The sequence below is a fragment of the Phocoena sinus genome, chromosome 17 (genome assembly GCF_008692025.1).
Source record: "Phocoena sinus isolate mPhoSin1 chromosome 17, mPhoSin1.pri, whole genome shotgun sequence".
Lineage (NCBI taxonomy): Eukaryota > Metazoa > Chordata > Mammalia > Artiodactyla > Phocoenidae > Phocoena > Phocoena sinus.
The window spans coordinates 69,097,122-69,117,336 of NC_045779.1; the positions used below are offsets into that span (position 1 = coordinate 69,097,122).

The window sequence follows — 20,215 nt, forward strand, 5'->3', positions numbered from 1 at the left end:
ACAGGTTGGCAAATCCGGCTGCTGTTCTCCAGCCACATTCAACTACTCGGGTGTAGTCTCAAAGTAGAGGCAAAGGTGCTTCCGGTCAGTGTTGTGGCTTTGGAAGGTGGACACAATACAAGGAGAGGGACAAGAGGGATGAGAGTGTATGGCAGGGAGACTGCACACCTGACCAGTCACGGGGTAAAAAGGGGAATGAAGCTATGAGGGGGCGAAGAGCAGCGGATGGGTCGCAGAGCAGCATCGGTGGACTGGAGGCCCTGACGTGGTCAAAGACCTGGTAGGGTCTGCAAATTAGTGGATGTGAGACGGACCAGTAGGTACTGGCGAGGCACCCAGAGAATGGGATGCTTGAAATAGAGACTTTGAAAGTGGTTCAGGAACACAACATTGTAAATCAACTATACTTCAATAAAACTTTTTTTTTAAAGAAAGAGTAGATTGCAGCGTTTCCCTGGTGGCACAGTGGTTAAGAATCCACCTGCCAATGCAGGCGACATGGGTTCGAGCCCTGGCCTGGGAAGATCCCACATGCTGTGGAGCAACTAAGCCCGTGTGCTACAATTACTGAGCCTGTGCTCTAGAGCCTGCGAGCCACAACTACTGAAGCCCACACACCTAGAGCCCGTGCTCCGCAACAAGAGAAGCCACTGCAACGAGAAGCCCACGCACCGCAAGGAAGAGGAGACCCCGCTCGCTGCAACTAGAGGAAGCCTGCACGCAGCAACAAAGATCCAAGGCAGCCAAAAATAAATATAAAATAAATTTATTTCTTTTAAAAAAGAATAGATTGTAGCCTAACACAACACTATAAAGCAACTATACCCCAATAAAAATTAAAAAAAAAAAAAAAAAGAAGAAGACTGTAGCACCTGTTGAATGACACCAGAGACACAAGCAATGCTATCCAGACTATGGGAAACTCTATGGGACAAACAACTCTTTTCGTCCACAAATAAATTACAAAGAAAACAAAAGACGGGGTACCCACAGATTAAAGACATTTTACATACATGTCAAGTTGAACCTATGGATTGCATTTGGATCCTGGTTTGAACAAATCATTAGAAAAAAAAAGATAGCTGGGGAAATTTGAACACTGACTGAATATTTAATGTTATATTGAGAAAATGTTCGTTTTTTGATGTGATCATTATATTTATTGTGGTTCAGCGTGGCTGTTGTTTTTCAAGTCCGTATCTTTCAGAGATACACACTAAAATATGTATGGATGAAATGAAAGAATTTCTGGAATTGCTTCAAAAATCAAGGTGGGGCGGTAGGGATAAAAACAAGAGTGGCCAAAGCAGATCACTGTCGAAGCTGGTAGGTGGAAGTTCCTACTGGTTTCTCTACTTCTGCATGTGTGAAAGTCACAAACAAACCAACAAACTAAAACAGAAACATGCCCAAAGTAACTGAGCTACTAAGGAAAAAAGAGACTACAAAAGCTATTTGTGTGTGGGGGTGGGGGGGGAATCCAAGAATGCAAAGCATTACAAAATAGTCCAATAATAAAATCCATGTTCTTTTTTTTAAGTCAGAAGGTATTCTTTAAGTAAAAAATCGCCTGACAAAACATCCCATAGATCCACCTCTTTCAGATGGTGAGCTTTCCACAGGGCAGTGGGGTGGGACACAACACACGAGACTGGATGGCAGAACTGTCCTGGAGCTTCAGCACGCTACTTCTTCAGTCCTGTGACCTCTGACAAGTCATTTCAACTTTCTGAGCCTCCGTTTCCTCATCTGTCAAATGAGGAAATGGTAGCTTTGTTGCCTTAAAAAGTGTCGTGGATGAAATGAGACACTACGTATTCATAAGCAGTTGTAACAGAGTACAGAAAAGTTGGAGAGTAAACCCAGAGCACAACTGCTCGTAAAATCACGATTCACTCCTTACCGTTTGTAAAGGAAAATCAGAGATGAACTCTTTTTGAAAATACCAATTCTCTTGGTAATCCCTCTGATACCATATCACAAACTGGCTGCCCCAGACAATGCATATAAATTATCCAAATTTAAACGCCTCCCATTCAACTTTAAGGAAACAAAGCCAGAGGGGAAAATGCTTTCTCTTCCACTGGAATATGCAGGTCTTGTTTGTGTGTTTGTTTCCACTAAGAAAGTAAACACTAACCTGACTCTCTTCCTTTCCCTTGCACTTTGCAGCTAAATCACAGCAAAGTCAGGCTGGTTGGATGTAGGAAGGGTTTGGCTGCAGAGCCCAACAGACCTGGGTGTGATTCCCGGCTCCATTATTTATTAGCTGGGTGACTCGAGGGTTAAAAATAACACAGACAGTTATTTCTGTACTCAGGACAGAGCTGGGACTCAAAAAGTGAGAGCTGTCACTGTTCCTGAAATTGCTAGCCCACTGAAAGACTGCAGGTTGCAGACACCAAAAATCCCAGACCAAAAAGTCAGCTGGGATCCAGGTCTGCCATGAATGTGGCAAGACCTCCAGGAAATTTAGCAGTCGAGGGTTTTTTCTGCTCTATGTAATTGGTAGGCATACAACTGAAGTCCAGAGAGGTAGACAGCAGCATTTGGAAAACTTTTACCAGACCTACCCTCAACAATTATAAATCAAATGCAATTTCACTCTACCCTTCACTATTTTAGTCATATTTCTGAGTGACAGTAGGTAAAAGAAAAGGGGGCAGGGGGAGAGAGTATCCCTGGCCTCAAGGTACTTACAATCTACTAAAAGTGAATACATGTATGACCATGAATAAGTATATAATTTAGTTAATTAGCCAACTGGAGGGGAAAAAATGTGATTTCCATGACCACCCAGTGGTATTTAATATCTTGTCAGGAAGTTCTTATTCAACTCTAACCGGAATGTCTCATGCTTCAGCTGAAGCCTATTTCCTGATTGTTCTACTTCATTAACACTCCATTCACAATATAAAGCATTTTTTCTTTAGGACGAGTCTGAGGTAGAAAGAGCATGGACTGAAAAAAAAAAAAAGAAAAAGAAAGAGCATGGACTGGTCTGAATCCTTTCTAAGCCAAGCCTGTCATCTGTAAAACGGGCAACAGTGCCCACCCCACAGAGCTGCTGGAAGGACTGAATTAAGTGGCATGATGTGTGTAAGGCATCCAGCAGAGTGCCCAGCGTAGAGAAGGTGCTTAATTGTAGCGCTGGCGGATTCAGAATTTGTTCAAACTCTTTTACTCAAAATGCAGAAGCCTTGAGACAGTGACCACGCTCTTTGACTTGGCACCATTTTATTTACCGGGAGGCGGTGCATTCACTTGCATTGCTATGAAAAGTATTACTACTATTAAAGCAGCAGCAGCTGCTAGGCCAGCAGTGAACGCTTATTTTGATTTGCACTTCGTGGAAATAAGGAGTATCTAATTTTATGTAAGTGTTATTAATGTGAATAAGCATGACAAGGAAAAGGAAATGGGCTACATTTTAAAAGATGATTAATGAAACATGAAAGAAGACTCCCCACATTTGAAAACAGCAAAGACGCTCAAGTTTTATTTTGTGTGTAACTGCTCAGTGAATTCACTTAAATGGAAAGCAAGCCGCGGGCCCTCGTCAGACGTTTAAGCAGCTTCTGTTACTCGACACTGGGAGACAGCCAATCAAAGCAGCACATTTCCCCAGCAGAGCCCAGCTGCCCTGCTGAATCTTCCATCCGCCCTGGGTATCTATGGGAGATTACTTCTGAGCACCATGTCATCACCATGGGTTTAAACGGCAGTGGGGTGTTTCTCCTCCACCCACACCCTGTGTGGAATGTTGGTCTTTCTTGACCACGGCAGCGCGGTGCCCTGACCGCAGCCCTTCAAATGTCCCAAATGAATACAGAGCAGGGGGGTCACGGGGAGGCGAGACTTGCAGAGGGAAGGGCAGAGAAGCTGACACCCCCAGGACCGCTGGGGCGAGGCACAGGGCTGCGGCTGGTCCTCCTGACAACCCTGGGAGGGAGGCACTGTCATCTCCGTGTGGCTCTCACTCCACTGAAGGATGCTGACGGCGGGACCAGAAGACCAGATCCTCGTCCCATCGCCCTTGTGATCTGGGGTAGAGGGGGTGCTTCCCTACTCCCTTAGCTGTCTCTGAGGACCACCATCACGCCCAGTCCCTGCTGAAGAGGGACTCCCTCCCATCCGATAGCCCCACCAACCCACCAAAGCTGACTGCACTAGCAGTGGTCTCCTGACCCCAGCTGGCTGACCCGACCCCCTGTCCCAGGTATCCCAGCCAGGCATACAGACTAAGCTGGTGGGAGGCACTAGAGCCAGGGCTGCCAATCTCTACCGTCTGCTCAAGAGAATATCCTCACTTCCTACCATTCTTGCTCCCCACGTTCCATAAAATACCCCCCCGGGAGCCCTTATAATAAACCCTCATTTTGCCTGAACTAGCTGTATTTTGTTTTCTTGGGGGGAGGCAGAGTCTGTTACTTCCAACAAAAGAGCCTAACACACTTGGGCTTTCTGGGTCTCAGCTTCCTCGTCCACAGAAAGCAGGAGACGGTCTCTAAGGCCTTTTCCAGCTCTGTCAAGTATATTCCCTAATAATACAGGGCACTGGGGACACGGCCGTGCTTGCCCTAGCCCTTGAGCACAACGCTACAGAAATACAAGGTATACAGGCTCTATTAATAACAGAAAGAGCTTGGAAGAACTTATCTTTTTCTCCATCCAAATCACATCTGGCAGGGAAAGGGATGGTCTGGATGGACTCTGCTTTCTGTAATAGTTGCTACATGCAATGCAATCATCTTTGGGGCTCTACCTCCCTGGGGCAAGAGGCTCTGATTTTGTTTTCCTAGCCTCTGGGTGGCTAAATTGGGTGCTGTCTTACCAAAGGCACACATATTCCAGTTCTTTTGGGAAAATTATACCATAGCCTTGGCGTTAAAATTCAGTTCTTACATAAGTGACCACAAACAGCACCATGATACAGGGCTGCTCAGAAGGGGCTCTGGGTGGGAAGAACCCACTGTAAACTCCCAGATTCTGTTAAGACCAAGCGGGGTCAAGGGCCTCCAGGTCTGACGTAACTCCTGCCCCACAAATAACGAAAATTCATCTTACTGACACTGAAAAGAAGTTATGGGGCTTCCCTGGTGGCACAGTGGTTAAGAATCCGCCTGCCAATACAGGGGACACGGGTTCGAGCCCTGGCCTTAGTTGCCGTGGAGCAACTAAGCGCGTGCACCACAACTACTGAAGCCCACGCGCCTAGACCCTAGTGCTCCGCAACTAGAGAAGCTACTGCAATGAGAAGCCCACGCACCGCAACGAAGAGTAGTCCCCACTCGCCGCAACTAGAGAAAGCCTGTGCACAGCAATGAAGACCCAATGCAGCCAAAAATTTAAAAAATAATAACAATAATAAAAAGAAGTTATGAGGCACACAGAAATGCAAATTCAAGGGTAGATCCTTTTCTGTGAAGGCGCCTGCCTCCAAACCAAAATAGAATTCCTTGTGGTCTCAGTGCTTCAAGCTGTAATCAGTAAAGCAAACAACCAAGCTGCCACGCTCGGGTCCCAGTCAGGGCCAACACATAAATGCTTTCCCCAGCACCTCCCCACAAATGACCAAAACCAAATACCTGCATTTATTATTTAACAGAGAACGCGGCTCATTACCCCAAAGCCCCAGCAAAAACCAAAAGGGGCAGCACTGCCCCAGCTTTGACGCACCAATGGAGGGGATGCGGCAGAAGGAGGTCGGGGGAAGGAAACAAAGAGTCAGCAGTGACACCAGGAAGCACGGACAGCAAGGCTGCGCCGGCAGAGCCCATCAGACCGGCCTGGGTCCGAGGGGGCAGCTCTGGCCACTGCTTCCCTTACTTCCCAGCAGTACCGCCAAGGGCTGAGTATAGAGTAAAACGGAGTTGACAGTCTATTTCAGATCAAGTTGGCTTTGACCGTGACCGCCCCCGTGGTCAATGTGTTTAGTGCTGCCCTAGTCCTCCCTCTAGTCCCATCTGCGCCTCCACCCTCCAGCTCCTCCCAGGCACACAGCTGGCTCTGTCACTGACCTCATCACGCATCCGTCCAAAATGACTCTACCGAGTCTCATCCTCTCGGTCACACATTCAAGGGTCCAACCCAATTAATAATAAACAGCAACAAGAGTGACGGTAAGACCAAGCATTTAGAGAGCACCAACCATGCCGGGCACGGCTCCATGCACTTCACGTACACTGACTCACTAAGAGGCAGGTACTATCCCCATGAGGGCACTAAGACACCCGAAGGTTCAGTGACTTGCCTGACACACACTAGAAGATAACAGGGCTGCAATTAACCTCGGCAAGGGAACTTTGTCCTCCTCGACCCAAATGTTGCCGCTGATCCACAGTGGAAAGAGCTCTGCCCGGCTCCCCATCAAGGAATGCCTTTCACCTCCTTCCTCCCCGCGCCACGGGAGGAAGCCTGACTAATGAGACAGGTCAGGCCTTGGCATTCACAGGGCCACATTTTACCAGTAATGCAGTCACCTGATGAGTGCCGCGCTTGCATTATCTCCTTTAATACTCGAAACAATGCCATTTATTCATCGAATGAGGAAACCGAGGCTGAGCTGCAAAGTGATCCCCATCCGGCTCCCATCACTTACTCGCGTTTAAATAATACATGTGGGAATGGCTGAGGCCAAGGTCTGCCTCTAGTCCCCAAATGACTAGGTTACATAAATGGAAACCACCTCCCTGAGGCTCCCTTGACTCCCAGACGTAAAGACAAAGGTCTGGGTAACGTCTGAACATCCAACACCACAAATGCTTCTAATGATAGCCTCCCAGCCCCACATCAGGGACTGCCGCTGCAGCTTCGCACAGCAGGTCATGTGAGAGCAGGACTTAACAGCATAGCGGCTGGCAAGATCAGGTTCCCAAGTTCAGGTTCATTCACCACTCCTTCTACCTGGAAGCAAGTTCTAGGGAACGACACTGGAAAAGGCATCATCGCAAGAGCCACAGGGTCCCGCCCATCCCCCCCCACCCCCACCCCCCGCCCCGTGTACAACCAGCCTCCATAGCCCTTTGGGAGAGCAGAGTGCAAACAGCCTGGGCTAGGAGTCAGGAGACTGGAATTCAAATCCCTGCCTAATTTCCTTGCCATCTTTAGGTCTCCGTTTCCACCTGTGAAAGCAACGTTACTAAACTCGATCTGTGCGGGTCCTTTTCCTTCGTGAGCTTCCTCCCACCGGAATACAAAACTCGAAGCTGCTTCTAGCAAAACCAAAAACAAGAATGAGAGAACATTTTGCTTCCCAATGTTAGGAATCTATAACTGGCAATCCAAGTATCTGACCAGCAGGAGATAATCAGTGCTCCACCACCAAGCGGATGTATTTCAGCCAAAATCCAAGACAACTGGCAGGAGAAATATGCTGACCCACGCTATGAGAGGTGTCTATTAATTTTCCTGGGCTACTGCCAGTGGCTGCTGGACCCACATGGCAACTTCCGTGGGCCCCTCAGAGACCAGGCTCCTAGGCTGGCAAGCACCAGACTAGATTTTCTCCGAGGCCCCTTCAGCTCTGATGTCCAGAGTTCCCCAGCACCCAGCCCAAAGGCAGGGCTGTGATGGGCAGGAAGCCTGAAGGCAGCCAGCCGGGAGAGCCCTGCAGCACTCCAATCCAGAGTCTCGGTTCTTCAGCCAGGGCTGCAGGCAGCTCACAGGCAAAGACAGGTTAGTCAACAGTCCCAGACCAAGTATGCCAGGGTGGAGCTGGAAGCCACAGGGCCTTTTCCACTTCTGTCGAGCCCAGGGAGGACCGCTGGCAGTGCTGTCTCTGACTACAAAAGACAGAGATTTCAAGAGAGGTCCAACAAGAGGTCTCTTAAGAAGAAAGAAAAACAACTTTCCCTTCTTCTTCTTCTCTACCCCAAACTATCTTTGTCTCTCTCTCTCTGTCTCTGGCACTAGAAATCAAGTGGAGATAAGAAAAATAATCAGTAGACATCTGCAAGACAAAAAACAAACAAACAAAAAAACTAGCAGACAGGAAGCACAAAAGAGTGAACTAGAGATGAAACAGAAAGGCTTTCAGATCCAGAGATCCTGCACTCAGAGCATTCAATACTGTGTGACCTTGGGGAACACATTTTACCTCTCTGAGCCTTGGTTTATTCATATGTAAAAAAATGATAAGAATGCTATCAGACAGGGATTTTATTAGATGGTAGAAGTGTACAATGGTTTTTAAACCCTAAAGATGTATATAAAAGGCAAACAGCATTAGCTTGGACTAGCCGGCTAACAGGTTTGAGCCTCATTTTAGAAAGAGGATGAGTTCTGGTACATAAAGGAAGTGTCCTTCTCTCCTTGCTTCTATAGGCAAATGTATCCTTCACTCACTGGCCTTTGCTGGTTATGTCCAGAGAAAACTCACCCTAAGTACCTCAGGACTGAGGGCTGAGCCACAGAGCCCAGAATTTTGCATGGGACAGTGGCATCGGGGAAGACCTGTTCACCTATCTTCAAGAGTTCAGGGACAAGGTAAGCACATATTCTTAACCTTAAGCAATGCAAAGGACCAACTTTGATATTATCTAAACCCTTCCTGAGACTTGTTTTTTTTAAGACTACAACCAAGTTTAGCAGCCACTATATAAAGGAGAACTTCCTATTAAGTTTGCCAGCTTTTAAAATTTAAGAGAAGCAATGCAATTGCATTCTAGAACACTGGGAGCTGATGAACAAGGTCAGACTCCAAGCCCTGGCCATACAGGTCCTACATGTGAGATTCCCTAGAACAACACTTGAGGACTTAAAAGCATTTATCTAAGATTGACAATGACCTCTAGTCATGAGCATGGAAGAAGATGCCCCAAAGAACATGGATAAAAATGAAAACTTACATGGGGTGGGAGGAAACACATACAGATGAAGTCTGACTGGCATGCATGGAAACACTATAGATATGGGATTAATTCCCAAATCCACTACTTACCGTTTGTGTGATGTTGGGCAAAAGACTTAGCTATCACAAGATGAGGTCAATGATAACAGTAGGGTAAACGTCAGCAAGAAATAATAGTGCATGGGGCTGGCACACAGTAAGAGCACTAACAGCTGGTAACTACTGTTATTTTGGAACAGGCCTTGATAAGGAACCTCCATTCCACACTTTCATTCATTTCTTCATTTAGCCAAACATTTCTATGCCTTCAGAAAGGACTGAACACCGCATCTGCCCATGCTAATACAAGCCAGCCTCTGATGCAAGACCCACACTTGACTGAAAACCCCCTTAACAAAACTTTTAGACTGTTGAGGGCAGGGCTGTTCATCTTAGCATGCCCAGGGTCCAGCACACTTCAGGCCACGTGTATGGACAATCTGTATATTGACTGGACGAGTGATTCAGCTTGTGTCACAGGATAATGCCCTATGTTATTTTCCCCCACCTACGAGCTGCCCCTTTCTACCTTGTTAAGAGAGATGGCCCCACTGAGCTCTCTCTCCAAGACCATCAGATTCTCCATAACCTAATCCAGGTAGCACGGCCCCCCATACCTCCACTAGGCTGTACACAGCAAGCGCTCCCCCAAAATATGCTGAGTGAATGCTGTTCCTGGATGATGCCAAGTAAGTTCCCACATTTGAATCTGAAAAACCACACGCAAATCTGTGAAAGCACAGCGGAGAAAAATTAGTGCATTTAGGGATTACCCGGAAGAACTCCCTGGAACGTGAACATGAAGAAAAACCAAGCCACCTAGGAACTTAGGTACCTCTGTTTCATGAGACCAAAATGAGAAGGGACAATAAAAGTGAAGCCTCCTTGGGGCTTCCCTGGTGCCGCAGTGGTTAAGAATCCGCCTGCCAATGCAGGAGACACAGGTTCAAGCCCTGGTCCGGGAAGATCCCACATGCCGTGGAGCAGCTAAGCCCACGCGCCACAACTACTGAGCCTGCGCTCTAGAGCCCGCGAGCCACAACTAGAGAAAGCCCGTGCGCAGCAACAAAGACCCAACACAGCCTAATATATAAATTTATTAAAAAAAAAAAAAAAAAGTGAAGCCTCCTATGTTCCCTACAAAACCCCTGGAATATGTCTTTGTAGACATTTAGAACGTCTACTTTTTGTCTTAACTGTTTAGGATTTCCTAACTCACTTACTTACTAGCCATTTGACCTTGGAGACAAATCACTTCATCTCAGTTTTCTTCTCTGTAAAATGGAGGTAACAACTGTCCCTCCTTCATAAAGCCTGTATGAGGGTTAAGTGTGATCACGCGTGCCGTGTGTCTTCAGTGCGCCTGGTACAGAGCAGCTGCTCAATAAATGGGCAGAACATGCCTCCTCCACCGTCACCTAAGGTAAAAGTGCTGGGCCAATACTAAATAACCAAGCCGACCTTCGTGTATCATACTGGACTCTCCCCATCACCAAGCACTAAGTATGGACCGATCTAAGCCTTTAAATGGAGTCTATCCTACTCTCTCCCTGGACAGTGGTCCTGGAATGTGCCTGCTTGCTACCTTCTTGGGAAAGCTCTGCCTTCTCCTAGTCATTTACTCATAATTTCCAAACGGTCACAAGTCAAATGGCACACATCAGTGTGTTCTGGTTGCTGAATAAGCAAGACACTGGCTTTTTGCTTGGAAAACACTCACACACCAGCATGAAACCTTGGCAGCCCGTCCGCTCTTGCCTCTCAAAAGCAGCCACTCATTGTGTGCCAGCCACGCCATGACTTCTAGAGTCATGTGGGACCCTTTGCCCCCAAAGGTGAAGCCCAGAAGTAAACGCTTTTCCTTTTTTACCAAATATTTCTGACCCAGCTCCTTGAGTGCACATCACAGAGAGATGAAAGTAAAAGCGCCAACATCTGCAAAGCACAGAACTCTTTGCCGACGGGACGCAGCAAAAGGGAGAGTGTGGGCTAATTTGGGGTTCCAAGCTAGGAGATCGAATACAATCTTTTAGGTGAGACTTAGGAATCCAAAGAGCAAAAAAGCTCACAGGTAAATAGGAAGACAATTAGCAGAACCAGAAAAAGATTTTAAAAAAAAATTCTAAGCTGCCCAAATTAATTCCTGTTCCTGAGTTTCCACATCACCAAAAAAGTACCCAAAAGTTCTATCCCTAGGAATAACCACAAGATAACACAAACAGTGCTCTTAAAGTTTCCATATATCTCACTCATGAAGCCTAGGCCAACAAGATTTCGTGGTCTGGCCCAAAACTTTTCCTTATATTTTGAGGATAACAACCTTAAGCCCCATAATTTTTTTTTGATTAATTAATTTAGTTTTTGGCTGTGTTGGGTCTTCATTGCTGCATGCGGACTTTTCCCTGGTTGCAGCAAGCAGGGTCTACTCTTTGTTGCAGTGCACGGGCTTCTCATTGCAGTGGCTTTTCTTACAAAGCAACGAGCTCTAGGTGCACAGGCTTCAGTAGCTGAGGCTCAGTAGTTGTGGCTCGTGGACTCTAGAGCTCAGGCTCAGTAGTTGTGGCGCACGGGCTTAGTTGCTCCACAGCATGTGATATCTTCCCGGACCAGGGCTCGAACCTGTGTCCCCTGCACTGGCAGGTGGATTCTTAACGACTGCGCCACCAGGGAAGTCCTAAGCCCCATAATTTTTAAGAACTGAATTGTGATCCACTCAAGACATTTATACTAATGTACCTCTTCCACATAGGTAAGCTTGGGTGGGGGGGGATTAAAAATTCAACTGTGGTGATTATCAATTAAGAAACTAAAGGGCATATTTCACATTTATGCTAAAGGCAATCATTCACGAGTCCAACGTCATGGAATACAATTCAACAGTTAAAAGATGCAGACTGGAGGCAATGACTTCTTGACCAGGACTGCACTTGAGTTTAGAAAAATAGTTACAAAATTATTGTGCCGCTCTCTATGAAACATTCATTGTGATATTTTTGAGAACATATCAACATACTCCAACATGACACTTTTGAACTTCCAGCCTGGTTCCAAGTCCTTCTCAAGTTCATAGGTGACCACGTTTGTATTATCACCAGGTCTGTTTTTCTATCTAACCTTGCAAAACAATATTCCTCGCCAAAAAAAAAAATGTATCTGCTGTATTTGCTGTTAAATTTAGTAACCTCAAACGAAGATCAAGGGCAGCTGCATGTAACTTTAAAACATTAGCCCTATCCTCTGGTGTGGCCGCAAAATGTGGGCACATACCCCTACAAACAGCATCCCCAACTATATACTTACCCTTATCACACCCCACACAAACAGAATACAGTGACTCTATCTGACTGTGCAGAAAGGGAAAGTTAAAGCAATTGACAGCTCTATTAGCAGGCACTGAAGAACTTCTCTAGAAGGAAAATAACCGCTCAGTCTAACCGATGTCACAGCCCTTAGAAGCATATACAACTAGTACAGAAGAAGGATGAAAAATGCTCCCATATCAGCATGTTTCAATTTATCACAATCATGTGAAGGACAGACTTGTCATAGGGTTGAATGCCTGGCAAGTCCGTTTAATCCCAGACACCAAACATCAGGCTAGTGCGACAGACAGGCAGTTGACAAAAACAAAAACAAAACAAAGAAGACAGCCATTTACCTCTAGCTTTCCAACACATCTAGTTAGATGGTATTTCTCCAGCTGAATTTCAAAATTCAGTTCAATAACCCAACATTAACTTCAGAGAGACTCCAGAAGCAACCTCAACTGGCATAAAACATTCAGACTAATATGCAACATCAGGCCAGCAAAACAGGACCCAGCACTAGCAGGAACGTCTCCCCTCCTAAAATTTAGGGCCCCTTGGCTTCTGAACACCAGTTCTGCTTATAACCTGACCCAGAGCGAGTATCAAAGCCTGCATCAAGAGCAGTTTGCCCGCAGAAGCCCAAGCTTCTTAATGTTACAGAGGGGGAGCCATGGTGAGCTTAAATCAGAAAGAGCTTCCCAAACCTCAAGTAAACCAACCACACAATAATAATCTAGGCAGGGAAAACGATCTGCCTTCCTAACTTCCCCCAATGCTGTCTTTTTCAGTTGAAATAGGTTTGGCTTCTTTGGAGGGTAGTGGTGCTTTAGAGCACTTACAGATGGGGCAGAGTTCCAGGACAAATGCCTATTTTTATGGAGTTCGGAGGCTTCTGCAGCTCCTGGGCTTGTGGGTTCCTCCTTACCTACCCACTCTGCCTGATCACTAATTCACTTAAAATTTTAAAGGAAACTGCTACACCCTTGGCTCTGCCCTGGGCACCCACAACCTTTCCCCGGAGGACCCAGATAAGAGGAGCTGTTCTTTCTGCAGTCTCAGGCCTCCCTTCTTCCTGTCTAGCCAGCTCTTCCAGGCAGCATCAGCCTCGGGTCTGCATTCACAGCTTAGGAGTTCCCTGTGGGCAGATCCTGCTGGCGCAGCAGCCTCAGACCCTACCAAACCATCTAGCCAGGGGAGGAGGGTGAGGACCAGTCTGCACAGATATCTCTTTCCACCCAGGGCTTTAGGACTAGAAGGGAGGAATCCTGGGGTGGAGGCAGTCCCGGCCTGAGCCCCCTCTCATTCCTTTGGGATTTTTCCACCGGCCCTCGCCTATGCAGAGAAGCCTGCCTGGCCAAAACGGGCCTTGGAGAGCTGCATTCACTGACCATCGCCCAGTCCCCTACTAGTGACCTTGGCCACAGGGCTTCGCCTCCCTCTGCCCTCCGTGGCCTGACACCACCTACTTCGCGGGTTATGAGAGGGTCACAAGGATGTGGAAAGCGCCTAGAAGCCTGCTTGGCACCCAGGAAGGGAGCAAGAGAGGGAGAGGACTCGCCTCTTCTTCTGCCTCAGGCTGTCCAGAGCCCGCTCAGTTCTCTCCCCACCTCCAGCTCCGGGGGAAATGGGGCGGGGGCTGCACATCCGAAGTCCCCCGATCACCTGGGAGCGCGGTGGGCGGAGGGGGTCCCGGAGGGGGTGTGGCTCCCCAGGCCCCAACATCCCCATCCTCCCCGGCTCGGAAATCGAAACAATCCAACTGCGAGGCGGCGGCCGCGAGGGGAGGCAGCGAGGCATCCCAGCGGGCGGGCCGGGGTCCCCGGCTGGGGGCCGGGCGCCGGGGGGGGAGGAGGGGGGGATGCGCGGAGGGCACCGGCCCCGACCTACCTCCTCCAGCAGCGTCACGGTGTTCCTGCAGTTGTGCAGCCGCGTGGTGAAGCTGGACGTGGTGGGCGAGTTGTAGTCCTCGGTGGTCTCGGCGATAAACTCGGAGACGGAGATCTGGTCCGGCATCCTGCCGGGGAGGGCGAGACACAAGCGGGGGCGAGGGGTGAGTCACGGCGCAGGCACCCGGGGCCGCGGGCCGGCCGGCGGCTCATGAACGCCCCGCGCGCAGCCCGCCACCCGCCGCCCGGCCTGGAGCGGCTCGAGATCCCGGCGGCAGCGGCGGCGGCAGGAGAAAGGGCTGGCGGCCGAAGCAGGCGGCGGCGGCCGCGGCGGCGGCGCTCGGCGCGGGGCCCTTCAAACTCTGAGCGGCGCGCGAGGCAGGGGACTCTCGGGGACCCGCCTCCCTCTGCTCATGCCGGCGGCGGCGGGGGAGGGGACGCGGCGCTGCGCGGCGCTGCGCGGGGGCCCGGGCTGGGCAGGTCGGGGCGGCAGGCGCTGCCTTCTCACACGATCTGACAGGCGGCGGCGCGGACACCGACTGACTGAGCACAACACTCCCGCTGGCGGGCTGGCGGGAGGCGGGCGGCGCTCCCGCTACAGTCACGGGGACAAACAAGGAAGTGCTCTGCGCACGCGCCACCGGCCCCCCACCCGCGCCGCGGCCCCCGCCCCGCCCCACCCCGCCCCGCCGGCCCCGGCCCCGCCCCCGGCCGGCGCCCCCGCGCCGACGCCCGGGCCCCGTTCCGACGCCCGCTCCCGGGCGGGGGCCGCGCGGGGCAGCGGAAGCCCGCGTCCACGGGCAGCCCCCGGAGCAGTTACTCCGGCGAGCTCGTTACGCGAGCGTTTCGCAAGAAGGGGGACCAAAAAAAGTTGTGCGCGTTCTTTTTTAGCCCCGTGTGGGTGCAGGAAGCGAGGCCCGGAGAGCCGCCTCCTGCTGCGAGAGCCGCGGGCCCGGCGACAGGGGCACGGGGCGGCCCGCGCGGCCGCAGCGAGGAGCCGGCCCGGCGCCCGGGCTTGCAGCTGCCCGCTCGCCGGCTCTGGCCCTCACTCCCTTTCAGGGCGCTCACCGCCTTTGGAAGGCTAGTTTTGTGCAGTTTGCTTAAGTCGCTAAAATGCTAAGTGAAGACACATGAAGGGTTCTTTCTTTTTTATAATTTTCTAATCTTTCATTTGCATTTTTTTTTTTTAAATCTGAAGGCCAGACGAGGGTCAGGGGTGTAAAAGGTATTTCCCGAGGTGCAAATGGTGTAAAACGCCAAGCAGATGCCAAATTTCAGCGGAAAAATTACCAACAGATTGCTCATTCCTCGGCCCTGGCAGATGGCTATTTTGCTCAATCCACGTAATCCAGAGGATCCATTTAATTTCTCACCATTGATTGTGGATGAAATTGGTTTTGAAAAAAAGAAAAGCTAGGCCCTTAGGAAGCGCCTCAGGATTGGCTCCTGTAATTGGAGCCAATGGGAGCCGCCTGGTAAACTCAGCTCCCAAATGCTCCCCACCCCCACCCCCGCCGCCCCCGGCAGAAGGCTGGCCCCGGGGCCTCTCCTGGGATTGAGTTCCTGCCATCTTGTACGGTTGTCTTGTTGTCTGACAGCCTTCTGCAAACTACAACGGGGTGCCTCAAGGCGGGGAGGGACCTTGTGGACCTGTCTTAGCATTGGGCCTGGGGGGGATTGTCGAATGCAAACGCATCTCCTCGCTCACCGTCAATAACTATTTACTAAGGCTCTAGTATGTGTCCTGGAGATTCCACAATGACAATGAGCTACTCTCCTGACCTTACCTTTTAGTAGGGAAACAGACAAGCAATACTTTTGTAGTATAAAGTGGAGCACATATAGAGTAACAAAGTGATGCAGGTGCTATGGTATAAGGAGTGTTCAGAGAAGGCATCTCTGACAAGGTGACATCTTGAGCAGAAAAGAGAATGAGGGGCTGCCTCGTGCTGTTGGCTCTGCGATCTTGGCCTTCAGTTGCCTCCCAAGAAGGGGAAAGATGAGGGCACCAACCCCATGAGGCTGTTAAATGATAACGATGAGAAAAAGTGCTTTGTGCACAGGAAAGCCACTGTGAGAGTTCCAGCTGTTTTGTCTGCCTGTGCTGGCTGTCCTGAACCTGCACTGTGCCTTCAGAGAACTGTTCATTTCTGTTAGGAAGGCAAAGCCTTTCAGCTAATGAAAGGAAGGCCTTGGTAAGGCAGCACACACCAATAAAGACTCTTCCCTGCCAAAGTGAGGTGTTGAGACATGAGTTCTGAGAGGCATTCTAAAAAATAAGTAAAGAAGCAAACAGGCACCCTCCTTCTCCTCATTCACACTTTAAAAGTTTGGTTTGGGACACACCAAGGCTGAGGTTCTGGGGAGACAGCCAAATGGCCACTGCAGGCCATTTAAGACCTGCACCCGGGGGCTTCCCTGCTGGTCCAGGGGTTAAGAATCCGCCTTCCAAAGCAGAGGACACGGGTTCGATCCCTGGTCGGGGAAGGGACCACGTAGGCAACTAAGCCTGCGCTCGGCAATTACTGAGCCCAGGTGCCCTGGAGCCCATGCGCCACAACTAGAGAGAAGCCCCCACACCACAGCAAAGAGCCCGCGCGCCGCAACTAAGACCCGACGCAGCCAAAAATAATAAGTAAATATTTTTTAAAAAAAAGACCTGCACCTGGAGGTCACTTGCTCATGTGCTGTTGTTGACAGACTGGCGTATGAGCCACCAGAAGAAAATCCTACCTCTTTTTCCATGTACTAACTGGGCCATCCTGCATCTAGAAGGTTCTGTGACTGGAGCAAATATGGCCGCTACTAGCTTGGGCTAATCAAGCTCTCTGAGCCTCCGTAACCGCATGCTACCCCATGCAGCAGTTGAGAGCCCAACACCCAGCACTTAGACTTCCATCCATTCCAGGAAGGCCTTCCTCTAGGCTGGAAATCAATTTAGACTTTGATTTCACATTATTTCTACTCTTCCCTCTATTCCAAGTTGTCATCGAATGCCTGTCACCTCCGCTGGGCTGGTAGCTGCTTCCATCCCATAGGTATGGCTTAGAGTAGACACTCGATAAATATGAGCCATTACGAAAAGCCTAGAGTCGGTGAATAACTGCCTTAACTCCAGGAGGCCTGGATTCCAGAGCTTTCTCTCCTAATAACTGATGCTGTCACCTTGGGCCTTGGTGCCGTCACTTGTAAAATAAAGGGGTGGGTGTGTCAAAATGACCACACAGATCCCTCCCAGCTGGAGCTGAGTCTGTGCATCCCCTCAGCTCTACAGACGCAAGGAATAAAGATTGTTAGGACAAGCTAAGCTAACTGCGATGGTCAACAGCGGGGATTTCTTTCTTGACGGAACTCACCAGAGTCCAAACTGCTGCCACCAATTGTTGTTTCAGTTTCATTTGAAGATTATGTTATGTATCTGCTCCTCCTCCGGCCAAGAAAGGAGTATGTGGACAATGAGATATTGTGCCCGGGTAAATATATACCTCCTTAGACTGGGCTGCAATTAGAATTTCAAAGGTTCACACCTCCACCCACCATTTCTAGGGTTCATGGGCCATAATCCTTATTTATTTATTTATTTAGCGGTACACGGGCCTCTCACTGTTGTGGCCTCTCCTGTTGCGGAGCACAGGCTCTGGACGCGCAGGCTCAGCGGCCATGGCTCACGGGCCCAGCAGCTCCGCGGCATGTGGGATCTTCCCGGACCGGGGAATGAACCCGCGTCCCCTGCATTGGCAGGCGGACTCTCAACCACTGCGCCACCAGGGAAGCCCGGCCATAATCCTTTTTAAATTTGAAACCATGCCCCAAAAACCATTCCTGGCTACCTTTTGCGAACAGAATCTGATGCGGGCAAAACTTAAATGCTGGATTCCTTTGTGCAGAGCTGCTCAGAAATACACAGCATCCCTTCCGGAGCCAGGAAAAATACACACACATACTCGTACACACGTGTACGCGTACTTGTGCGCACCCGGCTCTGGCTAAAGCACGCTTCCCCTTTGTTGTCATCATCATTTCCGTCAGACACCCTTCGGCACCCTTGGACTCATCATGCCTGTTTACTCTGAGCACTGCTGACCAAGGTGAGAATGGTCCTTACAGAATACTTTTCTTCTTGAAAAGCGGCGGTAAGAATAGTGATGGTTTATTTCCCTGGTCAGCAATGGCACTACTGACCCCACAGTCATCAGGGATTGTCTGAGTTAGGTTCCCAGTTGCAGGCTCCACTCATCCATCTGCCTAAGGACCAAGGAGGTGCCTTTACAAGATAGCTGACAATGCACCGGGGGGGTGGCAGAGTGGGGAGGGGGTGTGAAGTGCTCTCTGGGCACGAGAAACCAAGAGGAGCTACCGGTGCTCTGATCCACGGTGCTAGGCAGCGGCCCAAGCTGATGGGATGGAATTACAGCATTCCTCCAAGGCTCCCAGTGCCTTCATGGGACAGGGACAACGGGTGGTGTGGGGAGAGAATACGCTTTGTGTTAACTGGGACCTGGGTTTGAATCTCTACTCTGTCACTTATTAGCCTTGTTTTCTCATCTGCAAAATTAGTGTAATAATAAAACTACTACACTACAGGTTGTGTTGACGTGAAATAAAGTGAGAAGATATGGATAAAGCAGTTTGAATAATCAGCCAATGTTAGTTCCCTTTGAACTCCCTTTTTATGTGAAGTATGACTATAAATACGTCTTTTTTCATTCCAAGACTCAGATATCTCCCTAAATTAGTCACCTGGAGGAGGAAAGGAGAGGGCCAAGGGGAGACTGCATAGTAATTCCCAAAGTCTGGGATCTCAGATTTGGGAACCGTCTTTAGAGACCTTGCTTATTCTTTTAAGTATCCCTTGTGAGGTCAGATCCATGAGTGATGGATTTTGGAAGTAAATAAACAGTATCTAGAATCAAATAGGATGAATACTAATCAGGATCAGAACTGAATGGAGGCCATAAAATTAAAGCCTTATTTTCATGGAACACAGTTCCTGTAAAGAAGGATATTCTGATCAAGGCAACTTCTAGAGGACAGAACAGGGCATTTGTTTCATAATAGCATGAGTTATAGGCTGATTCTCAAGAGGAAGACTTGGCCTCACATCTCTACCAGATAGCAGCTATTAGACTTCGTTAAAGTAATTCATGTCTCTGAGTCTCGGTTTTCACATCTGCAAAATGGGGGCAATGTTAGTAACTATCTCTTAGTGCTCTCAGGAGTCTATGAGCTAAAGCCCATAAAGTGCTTAACAGGGTCTGAGACATCGTAAGTGGACAATACTTTTCAGGTATTATGGGAATATTGAAAGCCTTATCTAGAGATAAAAATTCTGATATTCCTCACCCCCCCAAAAAAAAATTTACTGAGAACTGCAATATACCTGATGCTTTGCTAAGTATAGCATTTTGGACACACATATCCTTCTTTAAACTTCATGCCAACTTTATGAGGTAAGTATGATTATCCTAAACTTACCGGAGAGAAACCCGAGGATACTGAGGTGTAGGATAGTATTGGGTTGGCCAAAAAATTTGTTCGGGTTCTTCCATAAGATGTTACGATCGAACATTTTGGCCAAGCCCGTACTTTCTGAGCTCCCATCCTGGGCCAGGCACTGCCCTCGTTGTTATATAGGCAGTGTCTGAATTCATCCACGTAACAGTCATGACGTGGGAGCATTACAATAATGGAAACCAAGACACAAGGTGATCTCACTGCAAGTTAATGTCCCAGAGCCCAGCAGACGAAATCCAGGGCTTTTTCTACTGCCTGCAAAAATCAGGCTCTCGATGATACCTCTCATAGTGCTACTTCGTTAGATGTCTTTCCCAACTGAGACAACCACAGAAAGTACTGTTACTTCCTTACTTCACCCGATACCTTATTAATTTGTTTTCTGTCATCTTAACAAAGTGCGGGAAGAAAGGAAAGCACTGCGGGGGGCAGGAGGAGGGAGGGATGCATTGGATTCCACGTGTTTTACTGTCAGGCTCACGTTGCCATATTCGACCTACACTGCAGACTGCTTCGCTCATGTGCCTTATATGAGTGCATCCCAAGTACGCTCATACTATTTCATGTAATAAAAAAAAGAGCCTATTCTAGTCTCCAATATACTTTATTTAAATATT

At 48.9% G+C, this 20,215-nt stretch overlaps 1 protein-coding gene across 1 annotated transcript in view; it reads right to left on the reverse strand.

Moving 5' to 3' along the window:
* ASAP1 (ArfGAP with SH3 domain, ankyrin repeat and PH domain 1) overlaps positions 1–20,215 on the reverse strand; it is a 353,144-nt gene that overhangs the window by 258,239 nt on the left and 74,690 nt on the right. The window contains 1 exon segment of the mRNA XM_032610031.1: positions 14,086–14,212. Within this exon segment, the coding sequence (XP_032465922.1) occupies positions 14,086–14,212 (127 nt within the window).